At 46.5% G+C, this 20,193-nt stretch overlaps 1 protein-coding gene, 1 non-coding gene and 1 pseudogene across 5 annotated transcripts; all 3 read left to right on the top strand.

Moving 5' to 3' along the window:
- Positions 1-1,533: 1,533 nt before the first annotated feature.
- LOC130402708 (U2 spliceosomal RNA) lies at positions 1,534-1,714 on the top strand (annotated as a pseudogene).
- A 916-nt stretch (positions 1,715-2,630) lies between these two features.
- On the top strand, positions 2,631-2,795 carry LOC130402697 (U1 spliceosomal RNA). The gene has a single exon (XR_008903973.1). It is a non-coding gene; the product is annotated as a U1 spliceosomal RNA (small nuclear RNA).
- Positions 2,796-6,182: 3,387 nt separating this feature from the next.
- LOC130401458 (uncharacterized) lies at positions 6,183-13,296 on the top strand. 4 transcript variants are annotated; one of them, XM_056605228.1, is made up of 8 exons: positions 6,183-6,617; positions 8,823-8,900; positions 9,628-9,681; positions 9,803-9,928; positions 10,050-12,003; positions 12,113-12,175; positions 12,444-12,866; positions 13,025-13,296. In XM_056605228.1, the coding sequence occupies exons 5-8, from the start codon at positions 11,436-11,438 to the stop codon at positions 13,237-13,239; spliced, it is 1,269 nt and encodes a 422-aa protein (XP_056461203.1). In that variant the 5' UTR covers positions 6,183-6,617; positions 8,823-8,900; positions 9,628-9,681; positions 9,803-9,928; positions 10,050-11,435; the 3' UTR covers positions 13,240-13,296. The 4 variants fall into 3 exon arrangements, 2 of the variants coding, with proteins under 2 accessions (XP_056461203.1, XP_056461202.1); XR_008903841.1 differs by lacking the exon at positions 9,803-9,928; XM_056605227.1 differs by lacking the exons at positions 12,444-12,866; positions 13,025-13,296 and having other exon boundaries at positions 10,050-12,179.
- Positions 13,297-20,193: the final 6,897 nt, after the last annotated feature.

The following is a 20,193-nucleotide window of genomic DNA, read 5'->3' on the forward strand; positions in this document are numbered from 1 at the left end:
AAATTCAACAGGGAGGGGGAGGGGACCAAAAATTGGCCGGACGTGGTAGGGAAAGTAAGGCAGAGACTGGGATACTGGGGACTTAGAGGACTGACAATAGAAGGAAAGGTTTTAATCATCAAAGCAGTGATTTTACCTTTGCTTTTATTGATAAGCTCTGTTTTTATTCCACCACACCGAGTGCGTTTAGAACTGGAGCGAGCAGTTTTTTATTTCCTGTGGGGGTCCAAGTGGGAGAGACTGAAGAGAACAGAAATGACGAAAACAAAAGAAAAAGGGGGGAAAGGAGTCCCGGACCTCCACCTGTTTTTAGGAAGCAGATATACTGCTCTTCACATTAAACTTGCAATGGTCCCATCCAGAGAAAACAAAACGACAGCAATGGCACGATTCTGGATGGGGTCCTATCTGAAAAGATTCCCGTTTTATATATCAGATCTTAGAACACCAGTATCATTTAACTTGTCACAATTTTACGCTTTTATTAAGAAGTTTTTAAAAAAATTTAACCTTGAAAACGAGGAACTGAATGTTTTAACTAACCATCGTTTTATAATCGCGGAAGTGCAGGAGCGGGAACCAGTGAGTCCGGTGCGCGGGCTAGCATACGGCGAGGCCACAACAGTCTGGCACAATGTGAACCATCCTGCCCTCTCCAACAGACTCCGGGACCTGTCATGGATGGCAGCTCACGAGATCCTCCCAGTCAGAGCCGTCATGCACTCCCGGGGGATGGCTGCATCCCCAACCTGCCCTCGGCCAGGTTGTGGCGCGCCTGAGTCGGTGAGGCACCTGTTCTGGGAGTGCAGCGCTGCTGGAGACCAGTGGGCAACGGCCGGCTCCCTGCAATTCCCGTACTTACCAGCAGGGGAGGCCCTGACAGCCCAAATGGTGCTGTATGGGGTGAGCCAAAAGAGTCAGCTACCACCAGACTATCCCAAGCAATGGCTCACCATAGCCGCCATAAAAGACGCCATATGGGCCTCCAGAAACCTGCTGGTAAGAAAGCACATGCAGATCCCCCCCGTGGCTGTGATCCGAATGGCCGCAGCAACGGTCCAAGTGGCCGGTGCTGCAGGCGGCAGGCCTAGGACACAGCCACAAAGAAGAATCGCCTCTGTGCCCATTCGGACGAGGGAGTCGGAGCCACACGCGGAAAGGTCGAGGCAGCGCCGGCCCGGCTCTCCGGGAGAGGCAGGTGGGAAGGAGCAGAGAGGGGAGGAGATCCTCTGAGCCACAGGTTCCGAGAGACCAATGCTGTTCAAGAGAGAGCAGGATGGGGTTTTTTACTTTTTAATTGGGCTTCCTCCCGTCCCTGCACAGCTGTTTTTTAATCATGTTTTTTAAGCATCACAATGATTTTATAAAACAACAATGTATCCATGTATTTAATTATATTTATTTACCTTTTTTTATTCACAATGATGATGGTTTAAACTTGTTGTTTAATTAAAATGTCTTTTAAATTGTGTATGCTTTTAAAACACTGACCTGTAAATTGTGATATGAAAGTTAAATGAAAGAACTCAATAAATCAATAAATATTTTCAAACGAAAAAAATATGTTCTTATCAGTTTAATATCTGATACGTCCCCTACCCGGGGACCATATATTAAATTGATTTTTCGAACTGGGAGATGGAAAAGGGGCTTGCTCCGTCCACTCCACGCATCGACCTGGTATTGCAGTAACTCCAGGACCGGTGCACCCCTCTCTCACTGTGAAAAACAAAACTAAACTCCTGAGAGTACACCCGTCCGCCTGTAGACAATAAAGTGTCATTTACAATTCATAAACGCACTGTTTACAATTACTCCAACGATATTCTGTTGTAGTGATGTTATGGTTTGCGTCGAGGCATCGGGGCGTGTGTCGAGTACCTCGGCTCCGTATCACATAGGCGAAATGACGTGGCGCGTGACGTTCGAGGCTTCATCTCGGGCTGTTCCGCGATATGGGTTCACAATTGGCACATTTTTACAAAAAGAAGACCCTACCCAGTTCCAAGATCACTTTTATGGCTATGTAATTAATCACACTCGTTCTCAGACATCATGCAGTTCTATTATTACAATTATTAGTAGGCTACTGTAGTTATAAGACAATCTATTTTGCCCGGGATGACTTAAAACCTTTGTCAAATGATTTGTTCTCTACCATGAGCTCGGGAGATATTTATGAACGGCACACACGTATCACTGAAATGACTTTAATTCTTAAACGTTTTGATGTTGTACGAAGCAAACATCACATCATCACAGGAAACTCTTTCTTTCATCATAATTTCATTCCTTGTCCCTAGCGTACTCATTTGAAGCTTCGAGGTCGAACCACTTTCATGGTTCACTGGCTGCGAGGCTTTGACGTTTCATGAGGCATCATCTCGCCACCACTATTCTGTTGTTTAAGAAAGAAAAAAGGATTCTTTCTGTGGCGTGTCGATAACTCGGACCTCCAGGTTTCCTTTCGTTATGCTTCCATCACGCTGATTTCAGATTCGCCTGTCATCGTGTATGATACCGGTGGTCTACAGTGTTTATTAAAGTCTAGACATCTCCGAATGCTTTGCAACCGTTCTCCTGGGGAACACGCGTGGGCATCGTTCAGCCCACCTGAACGTGTACAACTCATACTTACCTGGCAAGGGAGATACCATGATCAAGAAGGTGGGTCACCCATAGCGAGGCTCAGCCATTGCACTGAGGCTGTTGCTGACCCGTGCGAATTCCCCAAATGTGGGAATCTCGATTGCATAATTTCTGGTAGTGGGGGACTGCGTTCGCGCTCTCCCCTGATCATGTTGTTCTAAAGAAATAATAGCTATGAGTGATACCACCCTGAGCACGCCCGATCTCGTCTGATCTCGGAGGCTAAGCAGGGTCCGGCCTGGTTAGTACTTGGATGGGTGACCGCCTGGGAATGGCTCATGACCCCCCAAAGTCCCTATCCCTCAACACTGGGATCGATCCAAAAGGATCGAAAGGCTCACGCCTACTGGCTGCAAATATCCACTATACCGTGACATGCATAGACACATGCAGATGCAGTCGCCATGCACAGAAATGACTTCCTGCCTCTGACTTCCGCTCCTCTCCTGTGGAAACTGCGATCCCCCTGCAGCTTACAGCATCTAGCGCCCCATTCCGGCATTGACAACAAATAGAAAAATACCCAAGACTAGGCAAAGTGGAAAATATGGAGTGCATCGCCGCGTATTAAGGAGCTTGCAGAGACTTCCACCCTCAGCTCTGTCTCCTATCACCATGGAGCTGTTTAATGCACAATCCCTCACAAATAAATCTCTCCTCATAAATGACCATATTATAGAGAAAAGGCTTGACTTCATGTGCCTAACTGAAACCTGGCATAAACCAGCGGACTACTACGTGCTCAATGAAGCATGCCCACCTGGATACAACTACATGGAGAAAGCCCGCAGCTCTGGTCGTGGTGGTGGACTGGCCATCATACACCGGGCGGAACTAAAACTATCTCCTCTGCAAATGCCTGACCTTTCCGCTATGGAATGTCTGGCCTTCAAATGCAAACATCCATACCCCATGACAGTGCTTCTCATTTACCGTCCTCCAAAGCCAAACTCATCTTTTATACCAGAGATAAGTGATCTGCTGACCTCACTCTGCAGTATCTCAACAAACATTGTCATTGTTGGTGATCTTAATATCCATGTCGACAACCCCTCCTGTCTGTTTGCAGCAGATTTCCTGAATGTGCTTGAGTGTCTTGGCCTGCAGCAGCATGTTGAGGTCCCTACTCACACCAAGGGGCACACTCTGGATCTGGTCATTACTGACACTGCCCTAATAAATAACATACAGGTCTACGATCATGGTGTATCCGACCACAAGGTGGTCTCAATGGCCTTTACTTTTATGCTGCCAACCACTACACTTAGGCGTCAAATGTCTTTTCGCAACTGGAAAAAAATGTACGCAGCCACTATGAGCATGGATCTCCAGCTCATCACCTGCCCAGCATCTGCCTCAGCGGATGAATTAGTGGAGATCTATAATACCTCACTGAGCAGTGTTTTTGATCTCCATGCCCCGGTCAAATCACGTATTGTTAATTTCTCACGGTCTGCTCCATGGTTCACTCATGAACTGAGGAAAATGAAAACAGCTGGGCGTGTCTTGGAACGGCGATGCAGGCACTCTGGGGCTCACAGTCCATAAGCTGGCCTTCCGTGAGCATCAAAAGGCATACTCAAATTCCCTTAAAGATGCTCGCTCACAGTTCTACTCCAGCCTAATAAATGAAAACCCTGGAAACTCTAAACAGCTTTTTTCCACCATAAAGCATCTCCTGAAACCACAACCATCCTCCTCAACTGAAGCTACAGAAGACAAATGTAACAGCTTCATCGACTTTTTTAGATCAATCTGGCGAGCTTGTTGTCCTAGGCTAATACAGTTTAGTTTTACTCATTTATTCATGTTTTACAGTACCAGATGGAACATGCCTACACATCAGTGCACCGTGTGCGACAAGACATTCGGTGAAAAGTCCAACCTGGCGAGGCATCTGAAGATCCATGCCATCGCCAGGGAGACCTTTATCTGTGACGTCTGCGGGAAGAGCTTGGCCACTAAACCATCGCTGGTCAGCCATCAACAGCTACACCAGTACCCCAACATCATTTTGTACCGGCTAGGAGAGGCCAGGCTGTACTGTACAGAGGCAGCAAGGTCTGTGGCAGAGGCCCGCAGCAGCACTGTTGTTGACCCTAAATGGCTGGATCTCAAGACAGCAGAGACCTTTGGAAAGGTCAGCTGGTCCTCACGTTCGGGAAGCACGCCGGTCAGACCTTCAGGTGGCTTGTGGAGAATGATGTCGGCTGGCTGGTGTGGCTGCTGTTCCAGTACTGCCAGCAGGGAGAGCAGAACGAGCTGCTGAAGTGGCAGAAGGAGCGACTGCTCCGCCAGACCGGCCTCAGGTCCAGTACCGGCACATCCATCACCAGGCTGGAAAGAGACGTGGTGAGAAGCGGAGCTAAGTTGTCATAAGCACTTTGTTTCACCTGTTGGCTGTGGAAAGCAAATAGCACACACGTCATATCAATACTGATCACATGTGTACTTTATATTTCCAGATTATTTGTTGATGAGCCTGTGACTCCAGCGAACCGGCCCGTTCAGCCCACTGGGTTTGTCGTCCTCCACCCGGCTGAAGCCTGCGGCGCTCACCCCCATTCTGCCGAGGCCTCCTGCGCCCACCCACCTCCAGCCGAGGCCACCTGCTGCGTTGACCTACGGCCCACCCCCTGTGTCGGCAGCACCCATACTGCAGGTCCTCCCCGCACAGCCACAGGCCCCCTCCTTCCTGTTTCGTGGGACATCCTGCAGCCAGAGCTTTGTCCCTCCTGCACCAACAGTGAAGGCATTCATGCCTAACAAGTCCTCAAGGCCATGTGGGGCTTGCCACGTGCCAGACTGTGGTGGACAGCGGAAGAGGTACACCCTTCAAGGACAAAGTGGCTGGAAGCATGCAGAAAATGTTTTCCTACTGTCCATCCACTAGGAAGTCCACTACCCCTGGCTTCGACAATGTGGTGTATGACAACTTTGAACACTTTAAGAGTGTCGTGGATGCAGAGTTGGACAGGAGGACTGTGTAAATACCTGGAAATGCGTGTGTGTATGTGTGTGTGTGTGTGTGTGTGTGAATAACTTACCTCTGTGATGCCACTGTTCCTGTGCCATCTGTAAGAGAGAGAAAGAGGCTTGTTTGTGTGTGTTTGTCTTTGTCTTTGTGTGTGTTTTTTAAAGTGCTTCAGCAAGCACTATCTATTTTCGCATCTTGAATGTTAGCCTACTCAAGAAACGACCTGCCTGCTAGCTTTATTATTCCGCTTAGTCTTGACCCGCTGACCTCCCCTCGGACTTAACTGATTGGCGTTAATGTGACGTAACGTTAAGATAAACAACGTCACTATTTTTAGTTAATTATATATATTGATATATTATCACTGAAATAAATAGTAGGTAGGACATTTGTATTGGCTATTTAATATATATATATATATATATATATATATATATATATATATATTTTTTTTTTTACTTCTGTCTGGGCCCCCCCCCCCCCGCCAATCAGGCCCTAGGCACGTGCCTAGTTTGCCTTTGGGTTAATCCGGCTCTGAGTCTGTGCAAGGCTTAAATGTGTTTCAGATGACGTCCCAATATGGTATGACCCAACAAGAGTAGAGTGTGTGTGTGTTACACGGTCCTCATATTGTTGGGTAGCAGTTATTTTAGTTTGAACCATTTCTATAGAGTTAGATAAAAAGCCCAGATCCACGTGGGAATTATTTTAACTAACATCTGTGGTCCCTACATGCAAAGTCAATGCAGCCCTTGACCTCAGCAATGAGTCTCATTCCAAAGGCGATTATGATAGACAGGTGGTAGGAATATATTGTAAATTAAATGAGTATGATCATTAGTTTACAAACTAGATTTGATCTATATTGTAATCCAGAATATTTCTGACAGGTTATTGTTGTATTTCGTTTCAGACACCAAGTGGCATGATCCCAGCTCATACTTCAGTGGACCCAGAAGTGAGCCAGAGATCCACTTCATCCATCCAACAGGTTATTACACACTTATTGTAGATCGTTTCTATTTAAATTGATGTCTCAGTTCATTCCAATATATATATGAAATGGCTTGTGACTATCACAACCAACCTTTTTGTGCAAAATGTTCACAATATCAACATTTCCATAAGTTGGTTCAATATCATAGCGTTAACAAAATTAGCCTTACCATTTGACAGAACTAACCGCCCCTCAAAACATAAAATTAATCTTTATTCTCACTGAATCCTATGTTTTTTTTCCCCTTTGGCAATGATTTTGCCCATTTAACATACTTCTTATCAATTTGCGTGATTTAATTTCTACGGCAGTAGATCCATTTACATTAGTGTTGGGGCTTTTCAGCTTTCTTTGAGGACAAAAGGATGAGTCAAAGTCAGGAACCTTCACTCTAGATGTGTTCAGTCGTCAGGTCCTCATTTTGTACTTAGGCCCAATCTCAATACTTCCCCTTACCCCTTATCTTCCCCCTTACCCTTGAAGTTGCGCGTTCATGTGAGAGCTAGTGGTGTCTCAATACCCAATTTGATCAAGATTAAGGGATAAGATTGAGTGCTATGTACCCCTTATTTTTAAGATGATTTGAGAGCTCACTTGCTCCTCCAAGGGCTATCCCAGAGCACATAGCGAAACCGGGAATTTTCAAAAAAACATGGCTGCTTGAAGCGAGGAATATTTTACAGCTATCTACACAACTTTTTATATGTTTATAATGACTCGGTTTGATCTGAAATGTGCTACACGAACGATGCATAGTATGTAGGTCTTAACTGAAGCTTTCAAACGGTAGTTTTAACGCGTTACTCGCGTTGGATAACGCGAACTTTGGCTTTGACTCCCTCAAGAAAATGAACCACGACATGGAGGAGAAAGGGATTGTTGGCGGCGAATGTCTCCCGCTTGAGCCCCGCTGAGGGACCACCGCCGGAGGCGGAGGTGCATAAGCGCTGCCCGGCAAAGATCCCTTTCTCCTCCTTGTCGTGGTTCATGTTCTTGAGGGAGTCAAAGCCAAAGTTCCTTCCCCCCAATTCATTCTCAACCTTGGCTGAGATAACCCCCAATACGAGTCTCGTTGTAGAAATACCAGAGACGAGAGTCCGACGTGTTATGCGCCATCACACCAACAGCAGAACGGTTATCCAAATAACAAGGAAGTGTACAACACTTGCGTTACAGTCCTGGAGCTCTATATCTAAATAATATCATATAATACATAGATATCTATATCATATAACATATTGTGTGCGCCTCCAGACGATATTATGAATCACAAACGACTTTGTCGGGTTCCACTTTCACATCAACCTGAAGTCGACTGAACCGCGCGCTGCCTGCGGCCGGCTGCCCGCTGCCGGGCGATGGTGCATCGCGGCAACCGGCGGCATGTCGCAGTTCATGTACTTCAGCGAGTCAAACCAAAGTTCCTTTCCCCCAATTCCTTCTCAACCATGGCTTAGATAACCCCCACGACAGTCTCGTTGTGGAAATACAAGACACGTCCAAGAACCGACAAGAAACACTTGCGTTACAGTGTGTGTATTCACACACACACACACACACACATGTGGCGCTCGCACGGTCGAGTCTCATTGGCGGGCCAACGTCTCTGGGCGGGCCAGGCAGAGTAAGGGGAGGAGCTGAGATTCCTGATGACGTCATGAGCACAGACAGAATGATGACGTACCCGAAACCGAGTGGCGTCTCATTTCATAGGGGAAAGATCTCAGCCCTTGTCCCTTACACTTGCAAGTGCTAGGGTTAAGACAAAGACAAAGACAAAGCAAAAGGGGCAAGGGGAAGAATCGAGATTCGGCCTTAGTCTGTGCAAGGCTTAAATGTGTTTCAGATGACGTCCCAACATGGTATGACCCAACAAGAGTAGAGTGTGTGTGTGTGTGTGTTACACGGTCCTCATATTGTTGGGTAGCAGTTATTTTAGTTTGAACCATTTCTATAGAGTTACATAAAAAGCCCAGATCCACGTGGGAATTATTTTAACTAACATCTGTGGTCCCTACATGCAAAGTCAATGCAGCCCTTGACCTCAGCAATGAGTCTCATTCCAAAGACGATTATGATAGACAGGTGGTAGGAATATATTGTAAATTAAATGAGTATCATCATTAGTATACTAACTAGATTTGATCTATATTGTAATCCAGAATATTTCTGACAGGTTATTGTTGTATTTGGTTTCAGACACCAAGTGGCATGATCCCAGCTCATACTTCAGTGGACCCAGAAGTGAGCCAGAGATCCACTTCATCCATCCAACAGGTTATTACACACTTTTTGTAGATCGTTTCTATTTAAATTGATGTCTCAGTTCATTCCAATATATATATGAATTGGCTTGTGACTATCACAACCAACCTTTTTGTGCAAAATATTCACAATATCAACATTTCCATAAGTTGGTTCAATATCATAGCGTTAACAAAATTAGCCTTACCATTTGACAGAACTAACCGCCCCTCAAAACATAAAATTAATCTTTATTCTCACTAAATCCGATGTTTTTTCCCCCTGTGGCAATGATTTTGCCCATTTAACATACTTCTTATCAATTTGCTTGATTTAATTTCCACGGCAGCAGATCCATTTACATTAGTGTTGGGGCTTTTCAGCTTTCTTTGACAACAAAAGGATAGCTCGATGTCAGGAACCTTGACTCTAGATGTGTTCAGTCGTCAGGTCCTCATTTTGTACTTAGTCTGTGCAAGGCTTAAATGTGTTTCAGATGACGTCCCAATATGGTATGACCCAACAAGAGTAGAGTGTGTGTGTTACGCGGTCCTCATATTGTTGGGTAGCAGATATTTTAGTTTTAACTATTTCTATAGATCCTTACATAAAAACGCCCCGATCCACGTTTGAATTATTTTCCTTGCAACTGTGGTCCCTACATGCATAGTCAATGCAGCAAAGTATAATATATCCTAATTCCACGTTTCAGTCCTGTGTTTATACAAAATAATATTTATTGTTCATAATTTCATTCAAGGCGAGCAAGTCCTCTGGAACTGTCCCCTTCCACCAGTGTCCTACTGCAGAGCAGGTAAGAACGCTGCATTCTGGTCATAAGTTCAAATAGTTCATATTTTCACCCCTTGGGGTAATTATGATGTGAGGAAACATTCTAGAGTTTCAAGTAAGTATTTTCCTTTTGATTTGTAAAGCTTAGAAAAATCTGCCGTCTAAAAAATCTGAAGCGCCATCATGGTCGTTGTGAAGATCGTTACCAGGAGGCTCAAAAAGAGATAGCCAAGAGATCTTTGATTCAGGTCACCAGAATTAATTATTCGGTGAGTTTGTAGATGTTATGCACATTGTGATGGTACTATAGGGTTAATGATACCCTAGCTATTAATGCATGCGTAAGTTATTGACAGAATTAGAAGCCTTTTTTTCTCCATTTTCCTTCAGACCTCCACTGACTTATTTGAGGAATCTTCGGATGCTACGGACTTTGATGATGCTGACTATGTTCCAGCCTCATGTGGCAATTCCTCGGATGCTTCAATTATAAGTACTGCTAGTCAAGAACTCAAAACCATGAAGGGGGATGGTGCCACCAGTTCAGAGATACCTAGAACATTGAGTTCTTCAAAGATGAGCAGCAATCATTGTGCTTCAGTGATAAGCTGCAGTGCCAATTCATTAAAGAACACATCACAGCAGAAAAGCTCCATAAATGTCACACCATTGCCAATAAAAGCAAAAGGAAGCAAGTACAACAAGAAGCAATTTTGTCTTTATTGTAAAAAGGCCATTTCTAAATTGGCAAGACATCTTGAATCCGTGCACAGTGAAGAGCCTGATGTTGCAATGGCTTTCAGTTTTGATAAAAGATCCCGCAAAAGAAGCGAGTTGTTACGCTCTATTAAGAAGAGAGGAAACTTTGACCATAATGCTGAAGTGGCAAGCTGTGGCACTGGAGAGATGGTTGCTTGTAGAAGACCCAGTACTGCAAAACAATCTGATGACTTCCGTCACTGCAAATTTTGCGAAGGACTGTATGCAAGAAACTCTTTATGGAGACATGTGAGAAACTGCCCGAAAAAGACTGTTGAGGAAGAGCCTCAAGTTGGCCGAAAAATGATTCAAATGCACTTACCAAGACCTGACTCAGTTAAGGAAACTGTTTGGAAGATTGCTTGTGAAATGAACCAGGATGACGTTTCTTCGGTTGTAAGGAGTGAAACTGTGATCCTTTGTATCGGCGAGTCACTGTTCAATTCCAGGAAACCGTATGAAAGAAGGAATGACTACATACGCCAAAAAATGAGAGAGATGGCAAGACTATTGATAACGGCAAGAGCTATAACACCTTTGAAGAGCACCGAAGACCTTGTTATGCCTTGTAACTTTCCGCATGTGATACAGGCAGTTAGATCTGTTGCTGGTTATGATGTCGAAAGCAACTCGTATAAAATCCCATCATTGGCTTTGAAATTGGGACACAGTTTAGCCAAAGTTGCAGGCATTGTGCAATGCAATGCCATCATTGCAAATCGCCCTGCCGTTGCGGAGTCTGCAAAGCAATTTGCCACTCTACATCAGAAAAACTGGACAGAGTCCATTTCTGCTGCCGCATTGGGAACACTTCAACAAGCCAAATGGAATAAACCACAGGTTTTACCCTTTACAGAGGATGTGTCGGTGCTGCACAAGTTTCTTGCTGCTGAGCGTGTTAAGCGCATGAAGGACCTTGAGGAAGAACCCAACAGCAAAAGCTTTGGAAATCTTGCTAAAGTGACTTTGACGCAGGTAGTACTATTTAACAGAAGGCGGGAAGGTGAAGTTTAAAAAATGGAGCTTCAGACTTTCACATCCAGGGATCGTACAGAGCTGAATCCAGACATTGTGAGGGGCCTTACCGACTTCGAGAGGAAGCTTGCAGAGCACTTTGAGAGAGTTGAGATTCGTGGTAAAAGGTCAAGAAAGGTTCCAGTGCTTCTAACCCCCGACATGATCGCTGCTATGGACCTCCTAATGAAAAGCAGGAAAGAGTGTCAAGTCCACAAAGAAAATGTGTACATGTTTGCACGGCCAGGTGTCCTTTCCCATTACAGAGGCTCTGACTGCTTTCGTAAGTATGCAAAGCAATGTGGTGCAAAGAACCCAGAGGCTCTCACCTCAACAAGATTGCGGAAACAAGTGGCCACTTTGTCCACACTACTAAATCTGAAAGAAAATGAAATGGATCAACTTGCCACCTTTCTAGGACACGAAATCCGTGTCCATAGAGAATTCTATCGGCTTCCAGAGAGTACCCTTCAGCTCGCAAAAGTCAGCAAACTCCTGATATCACTCGAAAAAGGAAGACTGCCTTACCTGCAGGGGAAAGGGCTGGATGACATTGAGGTCAATCCTGAAGGTAACATTTTATTTGAAATATAGTTTTTAACCACTTCAAATATAACTATTATAAGTGTTCTTAGTCCTTAATTTAAATGATTTGCCTGAACGTTTTTTTACCCAACCAGATGAAGTAGAAATGAGTGATGATTCCAGCGAAGAAAACATTGCTGACCTACATCAATGCAAAGGTATCCTGACTTGTATATATGCGGTAATATCTTTAAGTTATGTCACATAAATTAACATTTCTGGGGGATTATCGAAATGATCCTCAAGTAATTCTACATTCATGAATTTGCATTCAGCTTATGTTTACATCTGAAATCTAAATGAATATATAATGTAGAATTGCATATTGCCTGACACTGAGGTTGTTTACAGTGAATAATGCAAGCAAACCAACGTATTGTCAGAAAGCTCATAGAATAACATCACAATCATTATTACTTTGCAAAGGCTCAATAACTGAGACTGCTAGGGACCAGACACTTCTGAGGCACACTCCTGAGTCAACCAGCCTGGACAACATTGAGGGCACTTCCGAGTCAACCAGCCTGCACAACATGGAGGGCACTTCCGAGTCAACCAGCCTGGACAACATGGAGGGCACTTCCGAGTCAACCAGCCTGGACAACATGGAGGGCACTTCCGAGTCAACCACCCTGGACAACATGGAGGGCACTTCCGAGTCAACCACCCTGGACAATATTGAGGGCACTTCCGAGTCAACCAGCCTGGACAACATGGAGGGCACTCCTGAATCAACCACCCTGGACAACATGGAGGGCACTCCTGAATCAACCACCTTGGATGACGTAAACATGAGTCACAAAATAGTCACATTCCAAGCTTCTTCAAAGGGCTCCAAAAGAAAGCAAGGTTAGTCAGCATTTTGTATTCATTACTTTATTAGAAAAATGTATTGATAACATATATCATATAACTACTAACTAGAATCCTTTGTATCATATCCCCCATTTGTTGCAGAGCCATTGTTCCATTGTTAATCAGTTGTATTTTGTTTCCATTTATGAAAGCTGTGAAGGTGAGAAGCAAGTGGACAGGTGAGGAAGTGAAGGCTGTTGAGCGGCATTTGCTTAACTTCATTACAAGCTGCAGAATACCTGGCAAAAAGGACTGTGACTCCTGCCTCCAGGCAGAGCCAGTAGCTCTGAAAGACCGAGACTGGGTTGCCATCAAGTACTACGTACACAACAGAAACGTAGCATTAAAAAGGAAGATGACTAGGTAGATCCATTCCAATTGATCTTGTTTTTTGCTTGTATTTTTTTTGCTGGCACTCAATAAAAGTAAGAAATGCAAAAAGTTTTCCGCCTTTTTTTATTACGTGAATATTTGCTACGAATTTTTATATATTGTCACAAATAACAATAATACGACTTAAACAGTAGACTGAGAATATATTATATTTAAGAGCTATGTGAACATGGATAGTCCTTTCTGTTGAAGGTTACCCGGGTTGTCTGGGGTTTTGACATTTCTACATAACCGGACCCCAGTTAAAATACAGATCCTATTTTGTGTATTCTAGGGTCTTTATAATTCACATTAACCTGAAAATAGAGTGTGTGTGTGTATGGGCTGGTTGCTATGGGCCTTATAAGTCACATAAACCTGAAAATAGAGTTTGTGTGTGTATGGGCTGGTTGCTATGGGCTGAACAAAAATATAGCCCTAGCCTAAATCTGAACAGATGGTTGCATTCCTAGAATCAAGGAATGGAAATATTCTGATTCCCAGGTCTCGTGGACCTTGGGAAAGGCATGTCCCAATTTGTCACATTTTTTTCATAAGTCCTGATATAGGCTATAAACGCGTATGTGTGTGTGTGTGTGTGTGTGTGTGTGTGTGTGTGTGTGTGTGTGTGTGTGTGTGTGTGTGTGTGTGTGTGTGTGTGTGTGTGTGTGTGTGTGTGTGTGTGTGTGTCTGTCCTTTGTGGCTCCAGCCTTCATGAGGAGAGAGAAGCCCGGCCAGGTGAGAGTCTGCTCACCTGAAGAGACAGACTCTGAGGAGGAGCAGCTCTGGACCTCTGGATTGACCGGTACAAAGACATTTATAAGACATTTCTGCAAGGAGTAATGTGCAGTGAACATTATCCCTTTCAAAGCCCTGAAGATACATTAGCCTGCATATACTGCTTAATCATTTGACCAAAGATATAGAAACAAAAAGGGGTTTTATTGATTTAAAGGGATTTTATTGCATCTGAAAAAAGGAAAACCTGTAATAAACATTTTTAATAATAGGTTGTACCTCATAGTAAATTAGCAGGTTATATTACCCATTTTAGTCAGTTAGTTGAAGTGAGTCGTTTATATACTACTTTATTAGATTAGATTAGATTAGATTAGGCTTTATTGATCCTTTTGGGATGACTCCCTCAAGGAAATTGATTGTCCAGTAGCTTACAGAAAGACACAACACAATATTAAATTATATACAATATAAGATAAACAATACACTCTTAGATAACTATAAAAAGTAAAATAAAAAGTAAACAGTAAACAATAATTATAATATAATATAAGATAAACAATAAACTCTTAACTAACTAACTATAAAAAGTAAACAAAAAACAGTAAACAGTAAACAATAAACTCTTAGCTAATATAGAAAGTACCGGTAGATAATAATAGTAAAACAGGATTCAAGTAAAATAAAAGATAAATGTAGAGAACTGTATAGAGGATTAATATAAATAAATAAATATAAATAAATAAATGTAAACATAAATAAACATATATATATACATATACTGTGGTGGCCCAGCCGCTGAGCAGTGCCCCACATGGCCACGGGGTGGCCACAAAGGCAGGCAAAGGCAGCCAAGGGGTGTGGTTCTGGATGGGAGGTACTACTCAGCTTACCCTGCACAGGTGCGCTGAGTTAGCCCTGCAATCAGAGGGCCCTTTTAACTCCACCAGAACAGGCTGAAGACAGACTGGCTGGAGCGTGTGGTGTGGACCAGAGACACGTTAGGCCAGTCTCGTGGTAAGAGGCCTGTGGCCAACCCTCTTGAACAATCCAAACCTAATCAATTAAGATACGTCCAAGTGGACCAAAGAGCTGTTGTGTCGGTGTGTGTGAATTGTGTCGTGCTGAAACCCGACCGCAGGCCGGCAGCTGAAGAGGAACCCCAACGACTAGCTGAAGAGGAACCCCAACGACTTGGAGAGGAAACCCAAGCCGAGCTAGGGCGAAGAGGTCAGTGGCAGGGACCACAGACCCCACTAACCTCGGACTATCTTTCTCTCTCTCTCTCTGGCCTCACCCCAGGAAGAGCCAGAAAGGGCACCCTGACGACAGCCGCCAAACCGGTGAAGATTTGAGTTGCCTTTTGCCCCCTCCCTTTTCCCCCTGCACCTTTTTATAAATAAATGACTTAAGTTGATTTCACCGCAACCCCCGCTTCCGCCTGTTCTATTCTGATTGGTGATCCCACTGTTGTACCTCAGAGACCAGGCACCCACATATGGTGGAGAATGCGGGCAGTCTGAGTCCTCGCTATCAGTGGGTGAACCGATCGGAATAAAAAAAAAAAAAAAATAAATAAAAAAAATATATATATTTTTGAACATGGAAGAAACCATGAGAGCCATCTTGGAAACCCAAGCCACGCTGCAGTCAGCTGTAGCTGAGTTGTGCCGGGTAAGCGGAAGACAAGAGCGACGACCACGAGATGTGCTGACCAAACAGACGCCGGATGATGACGTAGAGACATATATTGCCTTGTTCGAAAGGACTGCAACAAGGGAGAACTGGCCAAGAGCAGAATGGGCGAACAACCTAATGCCCTTCTTGACTGGGGAAGCTCAGAAAGCCTGTCGGGACCTTTCCGTTGCAGATGCCATGAACTATGATACGGTCAAGGTTGCCATCCTGGCTCAGTATGGACTTAGCCTTCCTGCACGGGCCCAGCGTGTGCATGAATGGAGCTATGACCCTGCGGTTCCAGTCCGGGCCCAGGTAACGACACTGGTCCGTCATACCAAGAGCTGGCTGGAGGAAGCTGCAGGGCCACCAATAGTGGACCGCGTTGTGATTGACCGGTGCCTCCGGGGACTGCCAAACGACGCCAAGAGGTATGTCGCCCAGCAGGGGGCTCCAAGTGTGGACAGATTAATAGCCTTGCTGGAGAACCACAGGGTGATGGGTAGCATGATGCGATCAGAAAGTGTCATGCATACTAACTTTAAAGCCAACAGAGGGAAAGTGACCAGTGGCAAAGCTGTGAACACGCCAACAGCCCGGACACCGACTGGCTGGACCAGACAGACGGAGAGGCGAGAACCAATGACTCCTCCTCGCCCACGTTGCTACTCCTGTGGCCAGGAGGGACACCTAGCCAGAGAGTGTCCGGACCGGGATGAACCGATGCCTACGGCCGCATCTACGGGTGGTAAGGGCTTCTTCAGCCAGACCCTAACTACCTGTTGGGCCCACCAGGGGGCCCCAGCCCCAAAGTGTCCTGTTAAGATAGGCGGGAGGGACACAGAAGCACTCCTTGACTCCGGAAGCATGGTTTCACTAATCAGACCGCAGTTTGCTAGTGACACCTGGGGAGAAGAGATCTCCGTCTCCTGCATCCATGGAGACACCCGGAAGTATCCCACCTCGGAGGTCCAGGTGATTACTCCCCACGGACCATTCACTCTGCGGGTCGGGGTTGTAGAGCAACTGCCGGTGCCAGTGCTTTTCGGCCGAGACAGCCCGCTCTTCTCCCACTACTGGCCGGAGAAATTGAGGAACCGGAATAGGCGAATCCGAAGACGCCCGGTTGGGACGAAGGCCTCCGCCACCCACCAGGCTTGTGCCGCCGTGTCACCCGATGGCAGCCCTGCGGAATCCAGCGATGACGAAGTGAATAGGCCGCTCCATAGGCAAAGTACAGAAACGGATCCTGGACGTGCAGCTGAGGAGCAGGAGCCTCTGGAAGAGATACAGTCGGATGAGGTATTCTCAGAGTTCCCCCAAGTCGAGGTGGATGAAACTCTCAGGCCTGGACGATTCGGCTCAGCCCAGCTGCAGGATCCCAACCTGACCCAAGCCTGGAGGGATGTCCGAGTGATTGAGGGCCAAAACCAGGATGGGGTGAGTCAAGTGTCTTTTCCCCATTTCATGGTTAAAAATAAGCTGCTGTACCGAGTAACAAGAAAAGACTCTGAAATCTGTGAACAGTTGCTTGTCCCCAGGGAATATGTCACCAAAGTGTTGTACCTAGCACACTCCCACCTACTAGGGGCGCATTTAGGGAGAGAAAAGACATATGACCGTGTCCTCCGCCGCTTCTACTGGCCGGGGGTCAAGAGAGCCGTGGAGGAGTACTGTCGACACTGTGGAGAGTGTCAAATCAACTCCCCTAAGGTAGCGTATCGAAATCCCTTAATACCCCTTCCAATCATTGAAACCCCCTTTAGTAGGATTGGCATGGACATTGTCGGACCCCTCCCGAAGTCTAGCAGCGGCCACCGCTATATCTTAGTCATTCTGGATTACGCCACACGGTATCCAGAGGCCATTCCCCTACGCTCGGCAACAGGAAGGGCGGTCGCCCGGGAAATGTTCCTGCTCTTCAGTAGAGTGGGATTGCCTGAGGAAATCCTTACAGACCAGGGATCCTGCTTTATGTCTGGGGTGATGAAAAGACTGTGCCAAAGTCTGAAGGTGAGGCAAATTAAAACCTCTGTCTACCACCCTCAGACAGATGGACTCGTGGAAAGGTTCAATCAAACCCTCAAGCACATGCTGCGCAAGGTTGTAGAGGTGGATGGTAAGAATTGGGACCAGCTGCTGCCTCATGTCCTTTTCTCCATACGTGAAGTTCCCCAGGGTTCCACTGGATTTTCACCATTCGAACTATTGTACGGACGGAGACCCCGGGGCATGCTGGATGTGGCCAAGGAAGCCTGGGAGCAGCAGCCATCCCCCCAGCGCAGTGTCGTGGAGCACGTGGAGCAGATGCACCACCGAATGACCCAGGTGTGGCCCTTGGTTCGTGAACACATGCAGCAAGCCCAGGCACAACAGGCACAGGTGTACAATCGAGGAGCCCAGGTGAGAGAGTTCGAACCAGGACACAAAGTGATGGTCTTGGTCCCCACGAATGCCTGCAAGTTTTTAGCCAAATGGCAAGGACCTTATGAGATAATGGAACGAATGGGACCAGTGAACTACAGGATACGACAGGTTGGCCGAAGGAAAGGCAAGCAAATTTATCACGTAAACTTACTGAAGCCATGGCATGAACCTCCCCCTGTCCCCTCCAATGTCTTCAGTGCCAACCTGTCTCCCCAGAGTCTACCGCCAGTGAAAATGGGCGATCAGCTGTCGTCCAGACAGGTACAGGCCCTCGGAGAACTGCTCACCAGGAGCAAAGATGTCTTCTCTGAGACCCCAGGGAGGACAACAGTCATCGCCCATGACATTGAAACCGAGCCGGGAAAGACGGTAAGACTTCGACCGTATCGAATCCCGGAGGCCAGACGAGAAGCCATCAGAGAGGAGGTGAGGAAAATGCTTGACCTTGGGGTCGTGGAAGAGTCCCACAGTGCCTGGTCCAGTCCTATAGTCCTTGTTGGGAAGCCCGATGGTAGCATTAGGTTCTGCAATGACTATAGGAAACTGAACGAGATCTCTCTATTCGACACTTATCCTATGCCCCGTGTGGATGAGCTGGTCGAAAGGTTAGGACCTGCCCGGTTTATCTCTACATTAGACTTAACCAAGGGGTATTGGCAGGTGCCACTAACGCCACAAGCAAAACCGAAGACGGCGTTCTCTACACCAGACGGGGCCTTCCAGTACCGGGTCCTCCCATTTGGACTTCACGGGGCCCCGGCAACTTTCCAGAGGCTCATGGACAAGGTGCTACGACCACATCGGGACTATGCAGCAGCTTACATCGATGACATCATTATCCATAGCACGTCATGGGATATCCACCTCCGGCACCTAGAAGCTGTCATCCAGGCCTTGCGGGAAGCAGGGCTGACGGCCAACCCTAAAAAGTGTTCCCTGGCCCTGGAGGAGGCGAACTACCTTGGGTACACTGTGGGGCGAGGAAATGTCAAACCCCAAGAGAAGAAAGTCGCATGCCATAGCAACATGGCCACCAACCCCAGACGAAACGTCAGGTGAGGACCTTCCTAGGGTTAATGGGATATTATCGACAGTTCATTCCAAACTTTGCCTCCATATAGCTGCCCCCCTGCATGAGCTGACAAGCAGAGTGCACCAAACAAGGTGAAGTGGACGGGACAAGACCGAAGCAGGGCCTTCAATCGTCTGAGAAGGCCCGTGCAGCGGAGACGTGTGTTGCACACACCGGACTTCAGCAGGAGGTTTGTGCTAACAGACAGACGCATCGGAGGTAGGACTTGGGGCGGGTCCTGTCCCCAAATACACGACGGCATGGAATACCCGGTACCTTTGTCAGCCGCAAAACTACTGTCACACGAGGAAGAAACTATGCAACCATAGAAAAGGAATGCCTGGCAGTTAAATGGGCATGGAAAAATTACGTATTACTTGCTAGGCCCGAGTTTGTACTAGTAACTGACCACGCTCCATTGAAGTGGATGGCCCAAAACAAAGACAAGAAGCCAGAATAACCCGTTGGTTTTTTACACCTGCAGGACTTCAAGTTTACAGTGGAACCACAGGGCAGGGAAGCTTCATGGGAACCGCTGATGGCCATGTCGAGAAGGGATGATGCTGTTGGTCTGTCGCTCCCCACCGAGGTTCAGAGCTGAGGGTGGGGGTATGTGGTGGCCCAGCCGTCTGAGCAGTGCCCCACATGGCCACGGGGTGGGACCACAAAGGCAGGCAAAGGCAGGCCAAGGGGTGTGGTTCTGGTGGGAGGTACTACTCAGCTTACCCTGCACAGGTGCGCTGAGTTAGCCCTGCAATCAGCGGGCCCTTTTAACTCACCAGAACAGGCTGAAGACAGACGGGATGGAGGAGCGTGTGTGTGGAGACCAGAGACACGTTAGGCCAGTCTCGTGGTAAGAGGCCTTGTGGCCACCCCTCTTGAACAATCCAAACCTACTCAATTAAGATACGTCCAAGTGGACCAAAGAGCTGTTGTTGTCGGTGTGTGTGAATTGTGTCGTGCTGAAACCCGACCGCAGGCCGGCCGCTGAAGAGAGGAACCCCACGACTAGCTGAAGAGGAACCCCAACGACTT

This window comes from Gadus chalcogrammus, chromosome 13 (assembly GCF_026213295.1).
Source record: "Gadus chalcogrammus isolate NIFS_2021 chromosome 13, NIFS_Gcha_1.0, whole genome shotgun sequence".
NCBI classification, from domain to species: Eukaryota; Metazoa; Chordata; class Actinopteri; order Gadiformes; family Gadidae; genus Gadus; species Gadus chalcogrammus.

Bases quoted from the DNA above. Each gene is read 5' to 3' on its own strand.
- LOC130401458 (XM_056605227.1), top strand. From the start codon at position 6,552: ATGATCCCAGCTCATACTTCAGTGGACCCAGAAGTGAGCCAGAGATCC. The intron at 8,901-9,627 runs GTTATTACACAC...ATTTCATTCAAG, and splicing joins CCACTTCATCCATCCAACAG to GCGAGCAAGTCCTCTGGAAC. The intron at 9,929-10,049 runs GTGAGTTTGTAG...ATTTTCCTTCAG, and splicing joins TCACCAGAATTAATTATTCG to ACCTCCACTGACTTATTTGA.